Raw genomic sequence first — 18580 nt, forward strand, 5'->3', positions numbered from 1 at the left:
TAAATGACTTTATTAGACTAAATTCAGTCAAATATTGTTAATTAGGTTTCTTATCAAGTAGTTATTTTCTTTTTAGATGATATCCTCATCTTCTTATATTTTAGGTTAGAAAACACAATTTTTGAGATTATTGTTTACACTGCAATCCGTCGTAGTTTTTCGGATTGTTTTACAGAATTTTATTATTACGTCTACGATTTTAAGTTATCCAAAGTAAGTGCCATTGACTTTTTAACTGATTCCAAGTATTTTTATCTATTCATTAGTAATATATAACTATTTAAATGATTTAATAATCATTTGGTCCTTAAATTTTATCGATTGATGTGGATTAAAATGTTTATATCTGTTGTAGATGCCTGAAGTTACAACTAAAAAAGTACCCAAATCGGCTGCAAAAGCCAAACCTGAAAAAGTTGTAGAAACAGCTGTCAAAGAGAAAAAAGTCAAACAAAAGAAACGCCAAAAGAGGCCTTACGGTCGATTGTACGCTAGAGCAGTATTTACAGGTTTTCGTCGTGGACTTCGTAACCAACACGAAAATACAGCATTACTTAAAGTCGATGGATGTGATTCAAAGGCTGACTCGTGGTTTTATGTAGGAAAAAGAGTTGCTTATGTCTATAGAGTAAGTGATGTATTCAACTAGATAACTGAAATTATACTTATTACTCAACATATCGGTTAATTTTTATTTTTGTTAATTTTACAAGTCTTAAATAATTGAAAATATTTACTAAAATTATTTTTTAACCGGTATTATATCAAAATAAGTATATTTAATCTATTATTTTACCATAAAATATCCAAATATATATTTTTAGTATTAATGAGACAATTTTAAATTATAATTTATTCTATGTTTTACAGTTCTGTAGGATAATTTATTTGTCATTGAATACTTAATTTCTCATTAAATAATGATATTGATCATTTTTTTTTTCTTTTTTTTTTATTGATTTATAAGTTATTTAGTCATTTTTAGATCCATCCATTATTTTTAAAAGATATCAATTTATTATTAATAAACTATACATTTAACTAACTTAAATTTAATACAACATATCCCCCTTTCACTATTGGTACATACTGTATGACTCAAACTTTATTTAACAAGTAAGCCATTGTTTTAATTTATTCAGTATTCAGAGGTAGGATGTTGATATTTTGTTGCCTCAAAATAAGTAGATTCTACAGCAAAAAATAGATGTTTAAAATAATATTTAATTATCTCACAATTTTATAGAACTTTTAATTTTTATTTAAATTAACTCACTATATAACAATCTCTCCAACATCATTTAGGGTTTAAAAGATTTGCATTGATTTTATAAAGTATTAAAAAAAAATGGTAGCACAGTATGGATGTGACATAATTAGGACAAGTTTAGATATCTAACAGTAAATAAAATGACTATCATAAGAAATACTTGAATGCAAATTTGTTGATAGTGTTTAATTTTTGAAATTGTCTCATTCGTCACTTAATAAAAATGGAAATTTAGCTAGTTCAAATTTTAAAGTTATTTTTCTCGACTTCAAAGAAACAAAAAAATTTAAATATGATTAATTTTTTATACTATGTCATTTAGATTGATATAATATTTATGAAAATCAGTGTAATCCCCTTTTAATAAAATAAAATACAAAACAAAGAATTTTAACACAATAATAGCATATTTTTTAATACGGTAGCTATTTTCACCATGTATTCTCCTAATAAGATATTTTTAAATAAATTAAAAAACAAAACCTAGAATTTTTATAGAAAAATAGCATATTTTTGTATACGGTAGCCATTTGCGCATAGAAGATAGGTTGCCGGGACAAATTTTTTTTTTTAATTTTATAGTACATAAAATAAGCTTTAATTTGATATATGTTTAAAGAACGCAGTATTTCCGGAACATTTTCAAAAATTAAGTTGAAAAAGTTAGTTTTTGTAAAAAAGTTGCTATTTTAAATCCCCCCCAATGAGCAGGTTAAGTGTTAGATTTTCAAAAAGTGATATCAAATGAAAGGGAAATATCTAAGGTTTTAGTATAAAAAAAAATTATGTTGATTTGTTTATTTATGAAAAAGTTATGGAAGTTTTAAGAAAAATTGGCATAACTTTTTTAAAAATGACCAAATTAATATTATTATTTTTATATATAGATACCTTAGATATTTACCTATCATTTGATATATTTTTACAAATATTTGATCCTTTACCTGGCCACAGGAATATTAATATAGCAATACTTATAAAATTATGCATAATGCAAATAAAAAATATTTCATTTCATCATTATTATATTTTATGAACTTTTAGTAGATTGATAAAACGTTTTATTTTTATTTTTCAAGTTTATAATGTTTATAACTATTTTTCAAATATACCCTAATGCATTAATGTTATGCTTTTCTTACTGGTATAAATACTAGACAAAATAAATTTACTTCATATATTATTATATTGAGTTTTTATTGATTATGTTTAGTACTAATTCTAGTAATTAAATAATTCTATTTCTATGTGATAGGTAAATATTTAGATAATAGAACAAAATCATATTATACACCTTTTCTATTACCAAATTAATATATATTATATATTATCAAGGTGGACATAATGCCCATGCACTCAGACCTGTTGGTCCATTGTGCGCTTTATATATTATATACATATATTAATTATTGTAATATACCAAAACTGCTCTGTAAGCATATGTCTGAAATCTTATTTTTCAATAATTAATTTTTCTTTTGATAATTTTATCATAATTTTTACTAATTATTCATACATAACACTTTTTTTTATTTTCTACTAAAAAATAATTTATTATACTGTACGTTAAATGTAAAAGGTGTAAAGATACAAATATTGAAAAAAAAAAAAAAAAAACCTGTAAAACTATGAAATATTGACAACTTTTCGGTTTTAATAACTAATGATTACTATTTATTTATTTTTTAGGCTAAACGTTTAGTTCCAGTACCTGGACGTCCAAAAAAGAAGTCTAAGGTTCGTGCCATTTGGGGCAAAGTTACTCGTCCTCATGGAGCTACTGGATCAGTGAGAGCCAAATTCAAGACCAATCTTCCTGCTAAGGCAATGGGACATCGTGTTAGAATTGTAAGTTGATAAATTATTTTATATTATTAGAATGTTAAATTTTGAACTTGTATATTTTTAATTATCCTACATTTACAACTTATTAAGTTCAATATGTTACTTATGTCATATGAGTATATGAGGATGTTTTTTTTTTTTTTTTCAATAAAGTTTTTTCAAAAAATAATTTTACCAATTAGTATATGTAATTCACCAGTTTCATAGATATTAGTAGCATTAATACATATATAAATAAATATGACACAGTGGATCTGATGTAAAATGACTGACAATTTTCACAATAACATAAAAATGTCTTGTGTTCATCATTTATCATTAAAACTATCCACTTTTTAAAAATATTCTCTAGTAATAATTTCCAAACAAAATATACAAACTATCCTTTTAATTCCCTGTCCATATTCTGGCAACACGTAAAAATACTATATAAACTAGTGTTATATATTTGATACAGTAAGTTTTTGAAAAATGTCCCTTTTCAAATTTTTATATATCTCCTTGGCGCCCTATTTTCACTTTAAATACTTATTAAAGTCAATGTCTGCTTTTCTTTCAAAAAAGTAAATAGTGTCTCAAAAAGAATACCATATTTGAAAAGGCTGACATCGGTTTTTTTTTTTTTTTTATATATATATATATAATTGGTTTTGCTATTTATATTATTAGTTATCATTGAGTATTTATGTTGAAAAGAGGTTTTATGGTCCTGGGTTATTATTTGCACTTGCTTGCAAACAAAGTTCAATTAACACAGAAACCCAAGCCAGTGGACTACAAAAATAACAGCAATTGATTGAATCGATTCCAAAATAGGAACAAGAGATCTAGGGTATCGCAAAGCGCATAATTTTCACCGATGAAGCTTATGTCCCTTTAAACGGGTTCATCAACAAGTAGAATTGTCGAGTATGGGGATGTTTAGTAATGAGTGATGGTAAATTTTATGAAAAGAATAATCTCCTTTAAGTCTAGTAGGGAAGCCATATACTCAATATTGTTTTCCATGTTTAAACTTCAACTTCTGAAGAGAATGATATATTTTTTTTATGTTTTAAAGAATAATAAATTTGATTTATAGCAGTTCTAAATCTGGCAATCTTTTTGAGACATCTATATTTTATAATAATTCATTATTATAATAATAAATAACTGAAATTTTCTGACAATCCTTTTTATAAAAATTTAATATACACAAAAAGCGAATATAATTTCATTATAACTTTTGTTTAATATATATTCTATAATAAATATATTTCAACTTATCATGATTTCTTCTAAAATTAGAAATCAAAATTTTTATTAAATCTTAAAAATAGTTTATTTATTAAAATTACATCAAATTTATACACTAATTTTACATTTAATAAAATGTAATTTATATTAATTTTATATAATATTTAATCTAATCTAAATTAAATTATTTATCCTGGTGTATCTTATATTAGCATATAATTAAGTTAAACTAAAATTTGTTTACTAGTCATGTATTTAGCGCGTAAAATTAATAAAAATCTAGTTTTATACTATAATTTAAAGTAATATTTTTGGCCGAAATAACTAAGTTTTTTTTTTTTTTTTTCAGATGTTGTATCCTTCACGTATCTAAATCTTGTTATATGGACAATTTTAAGTTAAAAAATTTGAAAAAAAAATAAAAAATAAAAAATTGTACAACTTATTAAAATCTGTATTTATTTTACTATTTCTATTTCTGTCTATCACACCTTTTATTAAATTATTATATAGTTTTGTAGGCTGGACAATTGCTCCAACTTATAATTTTACTCTTCCTAGGATCATAACCATGTTTGACTAGAATAGCAGATAATCTTAAAGTTTCTGGTGCTGAAATTCCATTTTTTCTTGTAACAACAGCTGTCCACATATGTAGTTTATCCAATCCTCTTAGACCACAGAAAACCAAGATTGCGTGATTATCTGGTTCTGCATTTATGATGGTGGTGTGTATTTCACCTAAAAACTAAGTTTAAATTGTGTTTGACAATAATTATATTATTATAATAGAAGTAATACCTCCCAATGGACTTTGTATAGACCAAATGTTGTTTTCTATTTCTATTGTGGGTAAGTCAATTACTGCACTATGATCCTCCATCAACATAGGGTTGTCTACATTCCATATTTGTTTAAGCATTGTAGTATTATATCTCAATAACTCACCATGAATACAAACATTATCTTCTACAAACTCCTCAGTGAAAGATTCCATTATCATAATTGCCAAATACCATTTACCCAATAACTAAGTATTTGATTTATAAATTAAAAGATAAATAGAGTTCTTGTTAGCTAGATCTACTTACTTGATCTACTTTAACTTGAGTAAATGGTTTTATCTTTGGACATGGTGACATTTCTGATTCATTATAAGGTGCTCCATTTGTTATTAATACATCGTGTGTCAATAATAAAATTATAATCATAAATTTCATTTTTAAAAAAAATTAGTGATTTTCTTACCATGTATTGTATACTAATGTCAGCTTAAAACTAACCAGCAAATTACGCATGTGGGCAGTATGAACTGTTATTAGATAAACGTTTGACCTTAAAATGGGTTAAAGCTGTAGTCTTGTCTCGTTTTTAAGGATAACAAAATTCGCATTTCCGTCTACACCAGTGATAATAATAACATCACTTTTTTAGTATATATATATATATTTCAGTATGTGTATATATAAATATTTCATAATTTTTTTTTTTGGAACGGTGTAGTAGTGGTGTCTCTAATATACTCAAAGTTGCGTCTTAAAAACAAATTTTAATTGAGTGTAATTATACATTTAAAATTGGAATGTTTTCAAAACGTGTAAAATGGAAAAGGAAACTTACTAAATTCTATTATTATGAACAGTTTTACAATATTCGTTTAAAACCGGATTAATAAATTATTATTATTATTGATACACGGAATAACTTTCGTTTCTTATTAATAATCATGGGCGTCTTCACAAGAACCGTTTTTGATAATAGAACTCTTGACAATAATAATGATAAATATTCTTTTTTGAACGAGTATAAAAAATTTTTATGGATTTCATTCTAAAATACCTGAAAACGTTTGTAAATAAAGTAACTTATGAATTTTCTTAAATATAAGATAAAATAAATCTGGCGTAGATCGCCATATCAATAGTTTTTCCATAGGGGATGAAAACATCATAGAGGTTATGCCCCCAATTTTAACTATTTTATCAATCAAAATTTATTGATTTTTTTAATAATTAGGTAGACTATTCCCTTAATATTTTTATAAAAAAATTAATTTTTACTCATCTATGAAAAAGGTACTATAATCAATTTAAGAGTGATCTGAATAACATTAGTTGTTATGGAAAAAAGTGCCAATAACTGTATATTACAAAAATCTATTATTTAAAAAAAAGTATTGATATTACACAAATTTTGAAGGCATAATTCGCATTGTTCGCAAAGTTATGTATGTGTCAAATTATTTTCCGATTTCAAAATAAATTTTACGAGCAAATTTAGGAAACAGCAATGGGAAATCCGTTATCATCATTTTAAGCAATATTTTTCATAAGTAGATTCTAAGCAAATTTAAAAAAGTAATTATGGCGGTTTTTCGAAAATTTAGATTAGGTATGTAGATGACATGTTCACAGTAATGAACAAAGATTGTAACACGTATGTATTCATACAATATTTTAATTTTATTTACTCAATATTCATGTACGAACAGGAAGTAGAGGAAAAATTGTTTTTTTTTTAAATTTATTTATTAAAAGAGTAAGGTGAGTAAATTTTGAAAATTTTCGAGAAAACACACACACGTTCAGGTACATTCCGAACAATTCGAACCACAACAGGCAACACAAATTAGTAGCTTTTAATGGTATGGCTTACAGGTTAGTTAATAATCCGATGAAAAAATAAATTTTGGTAAAAAACTGGAGATTATAAAATAAATTGCTAGATTTAATGAGTAAATAAAACGTAATTAAGAATAAAGAAAGGAGGGGTCTGGTAAACTCACTAGTGTGGGGGAACAGATAGTAATTAGGAAACCCAATTTATATCCGTCCTTTCGAATAGAATAATACAAGGGAGGCGATAGAAATGTTTAAAACTAAGAATAATATTATTAACTGAAATTTAGGTCCACTGCGAAATTCATAATGTAATTTGTGTAAACTGACAAAATGTGGCTAAATCATAAGCGCCGATGATAATAACACTGTTTCCAAAATACATATAAGCGATTTTTAGTAGTTTTTCAAATTAAATTAATATTTTAAGTATATTTTTAACTTTAAATAGTATTAGCCACAAGGGATCAATCCTATTATCTAAAAAAAAATGATCTATTAATACATAATTTTATTTTTTATCAAACTTCGAACTTAAAAATGTTCTATTTTTATGCTAAATATTATTAAAATAACGTAACCGTCTTAAGTCGGTGGCAAAAAATTGTAGTTAGTGGCTACTTTAATCACATACGTATTAAGAGATGGTCCATGTGGTCTAAACCCATGAAAATTTCTAAAATAACAAACTACGAGGTTGAACTCAATAGTATTGCGCGATATAAAAAAATTTGGCTATGAGCCTAGTTAATTTTTTAAGATAATAAAAATTACAAATATTAAATTTGAGTAGTAGAAAACATGTTTTTGAATATATTTTTTATAGAACTAATTGGTAGAAGATTTTTGTAAGATTTAATTTAATTTCTCCCTTCCTAAATTTTATTTTATATAAAATTACTTCAATAATTAAAATATTATTTTAAATATTGATAAATATTATTTAAAAATTATCAACCGATATATTTATAAATTATATTTTATTTTAAATTTGTTTTAGTTTAATTTCATCGTGTACTGCTACGAATTCATAAAAGGGAATTTTCCTAATAATAAATTTTATTAATAAATACACATAATTATTTTGTTAATTGAAGTGTAAAGTACAACTTTTTGTCCAAGTATTTATAAAAATATATTATCATTTATTTAAATAGATGATTTCATATCTTAATCCTAAGCAATAATTTCACAACACTAGTTATCTTTTAATTCTTAATTTATCATGTAAGACAATGAAATTTAATTAAAATTAAATTACCCTATTGAATCTTCTTCTTCCTCGCCTTAATCCCAACTACTCAGGGTCGTCCAAATAGTAATAATTACACTATTGAATAAGTTATAATTTAAAATAATCAATAAAAGTGCACTAACATTTTATTATTTTTATAAAAAATTATGATATTAAAAAATAAAACTTGGTTTTCAATTATGATACGTATTTTTTGACAATACTTATCAAGGAAAATTAAATATAATATTTATAAAATCAATATTTTTTTCAAATAATAAAAGATAAAATTAACACATTATAGTTCTATAATGTATTCCTGTTTGTTTCAAAATATAAATAAGACAGTTTGATTTTTATATTTTTTCAATGCTTTAATTTCCTTAGACCGGGCTTTCATGAGTCAGATTAAAAAGTTTACAAGAAAGTTATCGAATTATATATTTATTCATTATATTACATATTGTTTGTCAATTTTCTTTTTTTGTTACAAACATTTTCATTAATTCTGATTAAATTAAGTTATTAAATTGAATAAAAACGTTTATTAAAAAGTCAAAAAAAAAAATCAATTTACCAATTTAAGTAATAAATTTTCATAATCCATGAACTCTGTTATTATTAACGAAGACTAACGTTTTTCAAGCATAAATATCTCCATAATAATAAGTTTTTGCGTAGTTCCTTCGCCAAGGTTAATGCGTTTGTTTTTATTATGTTTATGATTATTTATAAAAAATTGTTGAAAAAATCAATCCAATTAAATCAGTTACTTTTTAATTATACATTGATTGTATCAAATTACTTTTTATAATCGTTTAATTGTGCAAAAATTAGGTATGTATATTATCAATATATCGGAAAAGAATTATCTTTTTTCAAATAGTATAAGTATTGTAATATCTTAATTAAAACATCAACAAGAATTTTTTTTCATAGGAGCTATATCATAGACGCAATCTAGAGTCTTAAGGTGCGTTATTTGGCTCCCCAAAAATTATGAGAATTACATGTATTTTTAAATAGAAATATTTTCGGATATTATTCGACAAATATTTTAATAAACAAAGCAAAAAATTGTCTTTGATTTCTGCTTATATGCCTAATAAAAAAAGTGTTTTATATGATAAAATACCATAAAATAAAAGAGAAATTAGTAATCATTAACAATTTTAATACTTTAACTAATGTGAAAACTCTATAGAGAATATATGTTTCTATTGTCCGTGCAAAACGTTTTTGACACAAAAAATTACTAAAGGTCGTCCTTTACTTATAGAGTTCAAAGATATTCATGATGTTATTACGATTTTCAAAAGTAAAAAGAAACATAACGGCCCATGGGATAAAGTATAATAAAATAATCAATGCTGATTTAACAGATATGTAATAAAAATGCTTCGGGGACTAAACTTCTCCAAAAAAAAACAAACTGGTGAATTCAATTGGATAATAAAATATGTAAACAGCTTTCCATCACTTATTAAAAAAAACTGAATCGGTTTGTAAATAGTAATTTAGAAATGACAATATATAATAAAAATTTTTACACTTTGTCTTTTAATTGGTATAATTTTTATAAAAGCTATGTGAATAGTAATTTTATGTTTATTGGATATTACCAGAATGCTTGGGGTTTACACACAAATTTGAATGAGTTAGTGTCTTAAGTTCCGTTATTTCAAATTGATTATTTTATTCTAACTCAGTGGTCGGCAACCGGCGGCCCGCTTTAAATTCTAAATCGACTAATTTAATTAAATATCATTTTGTATAAATATAATTGAACGTTGCGTTTTTTGGTACGGGTATTTTATATAAGTCATATTATTATTTTAAGTTTTAGATAGTATTTTTTTGCATAATAAATAATGTAATTATAAATTTTTTTTTTTTATCTGGCCCGCGAACTCTTTTTAATTTGTAAATGTAGCCCGAGAATTAAAAAAGGTTGCCGACCACTGTTCTAACTGAAACCTGGCTAAATAGCGCTATACTGGATAGTGAACTTGATTTTGATGATTATGTTCTATAACGTAATGACCGGAGTTATAAGACTAGTTCATGTACAAATTAAATATATAATAGTAGTGATGCTATCTGTGTCCGTAATTGTCATTTTTCAAAATTGATTAATTTACACATAGATAATATTGAACAAACTTTTGTGTTTGTTCGTGTTGGTGGTGGCAGTGATATTTTTATAATAGGTATTTGTTACATACCTCCGAAATAGAGTAATATAGTATGTATGCGGCTCACGTAAACACTATGAATACAAACAAAAGGAATTGAAGGAATTAAAAAACTGGTAGACTAGTAGTATGGACCGTAATGTTCTATTTAATACATAGAATTGAATTAACTAATTACAATTCAGTTTCAAATAATTTGATTATGCCCCAAGTACAATCTGATGTCGTCAAATACATTTTTCAAATTATAAAACCAAAGTTACATATTCTTTTATATTAATACAGATTTCAAGTAATGATTAAAAAATTACTACAAATTATTAAATGATCTCAAGGAAAAATAAAATAAATAGAAAATTGGTTAAACACATGCGAGGTTTTTTACACTCGACATGACATAATAGTTAACGTACGAAAGAAATTGATGTTTTAAAATTAACTGATTTACAAATAGTCAATGAGAAAAATGTGTCAGAAAGATAGGATAAAATAGAATAATCATATTAAAATAATTAAAGTATATTAATTTAATGAAGGTTCATGTTCAAAAAAAACCTTGTAACAATGCACGAATATAGGAAAATTTAATGGACGAAAGAAAGAAAATGGATGTTGTACAACAGTTACCACAATTATAATACAATGATGACCAAGCCGTAGCCAACAAACGAGTCTTCACCCACAGCTCGATCGCCAGGACCAAAAGTATAGTTTAAGTAGCCATGGAAATATTAAGTATACAAAAGAATCAATAAGTAGATGACTGGAGATATGAGTTCGATGACGACACCAAAAACACATTTGAACCAAACAACCAGACCACTCGACGGCGACGACACATAATGATCTGGAAGGGGAAACAACTCCGACATCAGTGCATGCGTAGCTGACAGACACCTGGGACCGGTTGAATTGTTGACAGTATTGTAGTGGTCAGCTAGGTGGCTTCTTATCACGATGACAATTGAAATAATGAACGATTGATAGTGATTGTACAACAAGAGAAATATAAATATAGTTTTAAAAAACTGAAAAACACGTTTTTAAAACTATATTTATTTTTCACTTATTAGTTTTTTATGGCATCGCTGTTACAGTCATGGAGTGTTTATTGTCAATTACCACTATCAATAGATATAATTTCTATATGCGCGTGGAGAGTTACAAACATACATACATGCAGGTGAAACTAATATAAACATGTTAAAAAAAACGGTAGCACAGTGGGGTCGAGGCACAGTATAGACGTGGCATAGATGAGATAAGTATAGATGATATCTGACAGTGATTAAAATCACTATCATAAGAAACGCTTCGATGCAAATCTGTAGATAGTGTTTCCTTTAGAGAAATTGGTGAAATATTTTAAAAGCAACATGAACTCTTATTTCTTTAATTATATCCTGATTAGTAGTTCTTTGATTTTAAAATATAATATATGAATAAATACTAATTATAGTTTTTAAATTTAGTATGAAATTGTGAGGCCAGCTATGATGTATGGTTAATAGTGTTGGGCGGTTGATAAGAAAGTAGAGCAGAGAATAAGTGTAGCAGAGATGAGAATGCTTAGTTGGATGAGTGGAGTGACTAGAGAAGATAGGATAAGGAACGAGCATATAAGAGGAAGTATAGGTGTTGCGTCAATCGTGGATAAGATGACAGAAAATAGACTTAGATTGTTTAGTCATGGTATGAGGAAAGAAGAATCGAAAGCTGTAAGAACAGTTATAGAAATGAATGTTGAAGGAAGAAGAGATAGAGGAAGACCAAAAAAGAGATGGAGGGATGCTATTGAATGCGATTTGAGGACAGCTGATGTGAGCGTAGAAGATGTGGGAGATCGTGTCAAGTGGAAGCTTAGGATAAGGGTGGCCGACCCCAAGTAGTTGGGATTAAGGCAAAGAAAAAGAAAAATATTACCAGAAATTCCGGTGGCAATTGACATAATATGATTGTTGTTTCGGAATGTACAATTTAGCGTTTAGTTGGGTTTAAATAATATAGCGTCAAATCAATTACCTACTCTATCGGTTGTATCTCAATATACACTACACTTTAATGATACAATAAATAAATAAACTCACACATACACACATATGCATTTATAACATTGTGTCTAATGTAAGTATAACATGATAAAAAGTAACCGTAAAATGAAAAAAATGGAATATAAATTTTATTACTCATATTAAATGTAATGTAACTCGAAAAATATTTGTTTAAATGAAAAAATATAAGATTATATTTTTATTTATAATTGTCTTTTAAACAACTTTTGTGCGAAACTTTTTTTTGTAAGTTAAATATTTTTTTTTGAGAAAATTAAGAAAGCTCATATTTTTGAACTTTTGCGAGGATTTAAAAAAAAAGCTCAATTCCAATCTTGAGGACTATTAGTATGTCATTATACATATTTTAATTCAACTTTTAAAAAAACAAAATTTTTTCCGCAATTTTTCCTTTGTTGACAGGCCTAGATGTCAATTTTAAACTTGTAATTGAGCTAAAAGTTATGGTAATATATTCAATTTATTTTACTATAAACTTTCATAAATCTTTATCAAAAATTTTTCATCAACTTTAAAGAACCAAAAAAATAGGTTAAAATTGAAAATTTGGACTGATTATTTTTAACATATTAAAAATCAAATCAGTAATAATTTGAAAACAAATTTTTTTTTCTTTTAATTATTATTTTATATATATAATTAGTAATAATATAAAAAATTAGAAGTGATAGAAATAGTCTACTTGCAGATTTGAAAACAACGCGAAAATTTGATTTAGAAAAGTATATTTTTGCTTCTGATGAAAGTTCCTTGTAGTCCAGTGCATTTTTTTATAGTAACAAACAGTTTTTATTGAAAATTATTGTATCAAGCCCTTTAAATTTTTATACACGTAAAAGTAAAGCAAAATATAACTTCTTTATTATTTTTATAATTTCTCCGTTTAAATTACAATATTAAATATCAATTTCATACTAAATTTAATAATTATAATTAGTATATATTCATATATTATATTTTAAAATCAAAGAACTACTAATCATGATATAATTAAAGAAATAAGAGTTGATGTTGCTTTTGGAATAATCCACCAATTGCCTAATTAAAACAAAAAAAAAAAAAGTTTGTTGGGAATTTTTTCTGCTATTCTGCAAAATTACTCCTTCGTTGACTAGAATGAATCATTAAATAGAAAATTTTATGAGAATTAAAACAATGTTATTTTTAAGATTAATATGCAGTCAGAAAGTTTTATAATTATTATTTATTGTAAATTTATCAGAAAAACTCATTATTTTTTGCATTTTTATCGTAATAGAACACTTAAATAGAAATCATAGTAATCATTTCTAAGTAATTTTTGATATTTAAAAAGATTCTACTATTGAAATATCCAGAACTGAATTAATTTTAATGATTTACTTTAACTAAAAAAAAAAAAGTTAATATTTTGAATCCCTCTTGTGGGCAGGTAAAGGGTTAGATTTATAAAAAAAACCAAATGATAGATAAAGACATGCATCTAAATAAAAAAAAATATACTGATTTGGTCATTTTTGATAAAGTTATAACAATTAACAAAGTTATAAGTTTTATACACTGGACTACAAGGAACTTCCATCAGAAACAAAAATATACTATTCTAAATCAACTTTTCGCGATGTTTTAAAATGTGCAATTAGACTTTTTCTATAACTTCTAAGTTTTAATATTATTAAAAAATAGTTTTTACATATAAAAAAAAATAATTAAGAACAAAAAAAATTGTTTTAAATTAATACTGATTTGATATAATATTTAATATTAATTTGATTATTAATAAGTTAAAAATAAGGAAAATGACATATTTAACCTATTTTGTTAATCGTTTAAAGTTGATTGTTGTAAATGTTTATAATAAAAAAAAAAAATTTATTTTACCATAACTTTTAGCTCAATTGGTAAGTTTGACATTGACATAATTAAATAGAAAATTTTATGACAATTAAAAAAATTGTATCGTTAAGATCAATATGCAGTCAGAAAGTTTTATAATTACTATTTATTGTAAATTTATCAGAAAAGCTCAATATTTTTTTGCATTTTTATGGTAATAGATAACTTAAATAGAAGTAATAGTAATAATTTCCTAGGAACTTTTGTTGTTTGTTGAAAAGATTCTATAATTGAAATATTGAGAACTTAATTAATTTTAATGATTTACTTTAACTAAATGTACCAATCAAAACAAAGTTGTTAAAAAGATTTACTCAATTGAGTGTATTATAAAATTTGATTATATTTGTAAAAATCAATTGTTAATTCAGGAGAAAAAACAATCATTTTTTTTAGAAATGATTTATATAGCAACATGTTACAAAAAAAAATTGTAATATTATAGTCTAGTAGTAGCACACACAAATAGAGTAAAAAAATTATTAAATTACAAAGTAAAATGATTTAATTTTGTAGTTGAAACCTATCATATCAAACTTCATTCGTTAATAAATATTTTGAAAACATTAGAAATTAATGATTTTAATTGTCTTTATGGAGACGATGTAATAACTAACTGTTTAATTGATAAATTAGAATTTTTTTTTCAATTTTTGAGAGTAATATCTTCAACTAGATACGAATTGTAGTAATTTGACGTATTGTTGAAAAAAGTAGGTCAAGTTAGAGCAGAGAAAATAAATGATAGTCACAAAAAAATATCTTCTCGGCTTTGCATCGAAGCGAAAACTTAAAATATAGTAAAATAATTTTAATACGAATAAGAAATTTCTTCTTGCAAGGGGCGACTAAAGTGATGGGATCCTTGATCTTTATTGAAGTTATTGAATCTAAATGTGATAAAAATCAAACGAGTTAAAATTTATACTAACTTAAAAAGAATTAAGAAAAAATGCAAAAAATTCATTGCCATATGCGGGTTGGAACCTCGTACCCCAAGCGTGTAAAACATAAATTTTACCAACTCGGCAACCGTACGTTGCTTCCGGCGGTTGAAAAATTGGCTATTTAAGCTAGTTCAAATTTCAAAGTTATTTTTCTCGACTTAAAAGAAACAAACATATTTAAATAAGTTTAACTATCTATACTATATCAATTTTAATTTATATAATATTTATGAAAATCTGTACTCCCCTTGTCAGGTATTTTAAAATAAAATAAAATACAAAACCCAGAATTTTAACACAAAAATAGCATATTTTTGCATACGGTAGTCATTTTTACCATGAAGACAAATCCAGAGGTCAAATTTTTTTTTTTCACATTAAAGTATATTACATAAGCTTTAATTTAAGATATATTTAAAAGTGTCAGTATTTCCGGAATACTTTCAAAAATTAAATTGAAAATATCGTAGTAACAATACGCATGTTTAAAGTTTTGACCCCCCTTGTTAAAGGGGTATGATCCGATTTACAAAAAAAGCGTGCCAGATGAAAGGGGTATATCAATATTTATTATAAAAAAATAATAATATAGATCCATACATTTTTCCAAAAGTTATATAAAATATAAATTAAATAATATAACATATAAAATCGAGATTTTTTTCACGGAAATCGTACGTTTTTCTTTAACTTTGATGTCCGTTTTCACCACGAAGACAAGTCCAGAGGTCAAATTTTTTTTTTTCAAATTAAAGTATATTACATAAGCTTTAATTTAAGATATATATAAAAGTGTCAGTCTTTCCGGAACATTTTCAAAAGTTAAGTTGAAAAAGTTCTACTTTCTATACGCATTTTAAAAGGTTTGCACCCCCCCTGTATAAAGGGAAATGGTCCGATTTTAAAAAAAAGTATGTCGAATGAAAGAAGTATATATAAAGTATTTATCATTAAAGAATAAAGTTGATTCATGCATTTTTTAAAAAGTTATAGCAACATAATGTTAAAAAATGTAAAATATAATATCAAGAATTTTTTCACAAAAATAGCATATTTTTGCATACGGTAGTCATTTTCACCATGAAGACAAGTCCAGAGGTCAAATTTTTTTTTTTCAAATTAAAGTATATTACATTAGCTTTAATTTAAGGTATATATAAAATTGTCAGTCTTTCCGGAACATTTTCAAAAGTTAAGTTGAAAAAGTTAATTTTTTGTAAAAAAGTTACCATTTTGAAACCCCATCCTTTGGGCTGTTAAAGGGTCAAATGTTCACAAAAATATATAAAATGATAGGTAATTATCTAAGGTATCTATAAAAAAAAAAATTATATTGATTCGGTCATTTTTAAAAAAGTTATGGCAATTTTAAGTAAAAAAAATTGAAAAAATATCGAAAATTAGCGATTTTTAAATTTGTAATTTTTTGGGGGATTTCCCCCGTTTACGGGGAACGAGGGAATTTTTTTCAATTTTTGAGGGTAATGTCTTCGACTAGATACGATTTGTGATCTTTTGACATATTGTTCATCAAAATCGGTCCAGCGAGAGCTGAGATTGAGCGTTCACAGACACAAAAAAAAAAATAAAAAAAAAAACACATCATAGTAAAATTAATACCTTCTCAGCTTCGCATCGAAGCTAAAAGGGAATGTGCGACTGAATTATTAAGGACCATTTAATTGAGTTATAACTGAATTTTAATGTTCAAAATGGTTTTGATTCACCCCGAAATTAACACCACTTAAACAATAACACCGCATTACCAATTGCTGAGCAGTTATACTTAATTATGTGATGTTCATCAATAACTTATATAATGAACGTAGCATCTGTTAAATAATACTAATAATAAGTCAATTTTGTACGTCACAATCTCTATCAACCAGAGTTTTCCATCACTATGGAAAAACAGCTACGTATATCTTATATTTAAATCTGACTCTCGGTCTGATGTTAAAAATTATCGACCTATCTTTCAATGAAGTATTTCGATGATGATTGATGGTTTCATCTGGTGTTCTACAAAGGGATCACTTATCCCTATACTGTTCATTATTTTCATGAATAATCTTAATGTAATTCAGTTTTCCAATTGTTTTTTATTCGCATATGATGTAAAGCTATATTATGAAATTAAGACTCGGAGTAATTTAGTTACTGGTGTGAACTGAATGATTTGTGTATTAATCCCAAAAAATGTACCCAGATAACTTTTACTTGTAAATCTACAATTAAATTTAATTATAATATATCTCGCGTTAATCTAATGATATCTCATCATGTTAAAGATCTTGGCATTACTCTATCATCTGACTTATCATTTACTGAACATATTACACAAATATATAATAAGGTTCTACGTACTTTCGGTTTTCTCAAAAGAAACTGTGGGGTATTTTCAAACCCGACTTGTTTTAAAACCTTATATATTACTTTATTAAGATTAATTTTAGAATAAAGATCAATAATATGTCTCCTCATTAAATGGAGTTTTAAAGGGAAAATTGAAAGCTTGAAAACACGATTTTTAGTCTATAAAACCAAGAGAGTAGGGAAGACTTGAACAATATTGCATCTGATAACAATTTAAAAATCCTGTTTGATTGCCGGAAAGCTGCTAATATTTTATGGGTCTACAAATTGATTAATACCTTAGTGGATTGTCCTGAATTTTTATCTGGAATTCCTTTCAATTTTCCTGCTGTTTCTTTAAAATTAACTCCAACATTTTATGTTCCAATAAATCGCTAAAATTATAGTATAAATTCTCCGGTAGATCGCCTTATAAATGAAAGTAATGAATTATGCATATTGCATAATATTGATTTTTTCTATATTAGTTTAGCCAGGTCAACAGTTTGTTTAAATGTAAATTGATTTTTGTTACATAAATGTATTATTTAAAGAAACTTGTTTTTCTTTTTTGTACGTATATAATAAAATATTTTTACGTTGTACCCGTTTGCCCACATTGAGCGTTATCCTTATAATAAATAAATAAAAATAATGTAAGTTAAGCGTCTGTATATGATTATTATAAAATTAAAAAACGGTAGCACAGTGGGGTCGCGGCATAGTGGAGACATTGCATAGTAGGGTCCAGTATAGATTTAATCTGACAGTGATTAAAATCACTATCATAAGAAACGCTTCGATGCAAATCTGTAGATAGTGTTTAATTTTAAAAAATTGATGGATAATTGCAAAAGCAACATCAACTTCTATTAAAATAAAATACAAAACCCATAATTATCATACAAAAATAGTATATTTTTCAATATGGTA

General features: G+C 25.4%; 2 protein-coding genes across 3 annotated transcripts; one reads left to right on the forward strand and one right to left on the reverse strand.

The window, feature by feature from the left end:
- The first annotated feature begins 60 nt into the window (after window positions 1–60).
- LOC126906272 (60S ribosomal protein L35a) lies at window positions 61–4802 on the forward strand. Its single transcript, XM_050686717.1, has 4 exons — window positions 61–213; window positions 356–628; window positions 2960–3118; window positions 4701–4802. Exons 2-4 carry the CDS (start codon window positions 356–358, stop codon window positions 4722–4724), a joined length of 456 nt encoding a protein of 151 aa, XP_050542674.1. The 5' UTR covers window positions 61–213; the 3' UTR covers window positions 4725–4802.
- On the reverse strand, window positions 4785–11226 carry LOC126906270 (uncharacterized). Of its 2 annotated transcripts, none has more exons than XM_050686714.1 (5): window positions 11026–11226; window positions 5972–6190; window positions 5443–5886; window positions 5153–5381; window positions 4785–5092 (listed from the first exon to the last, which is right to left on the reverse strand). In XM_050686714.1, exons 3-5 carry the CDS (start codon window positions 5569–5571, stop codon window positions 4857–4859), a joined length of 594 nt encoding a protein of 197 aa, XP_050542671.1. In that variant the 5' UTR covers window positions 5572–5886; window positions 5972–6190; window positions 11026–11226; the 3' UTR covers window positions 4785–4856. The 2 variants fall into 2 exon arrangements, with proteins under 2 accessions (XP_050542671.1, XP_050542670.1); XM_050686713.1 differs by lacking the exon at window positions 11026–11226 and adding an exon at window positions 8231–8361.
- Window positions 11227–18580: the final 7354 nt, after the last annotated feature.

Source organism: Daktulosphaira vitifoliae, unplaced genomic scaffold (assembly GCF_025091365.1).
Source record: "Daktulosphaira vitifoliae isolate Bord-2020 unplaced genomic scaffold, ASM2509136v1 Scaffold_4, whole genome shotgun sequence".
NCBI lineage: Eukaryota > Metazoa > Arthropoda > Insecta > Hemiptera > Phylloxeridae > Daktulosphaira > Daktulosphaira vitifoliae.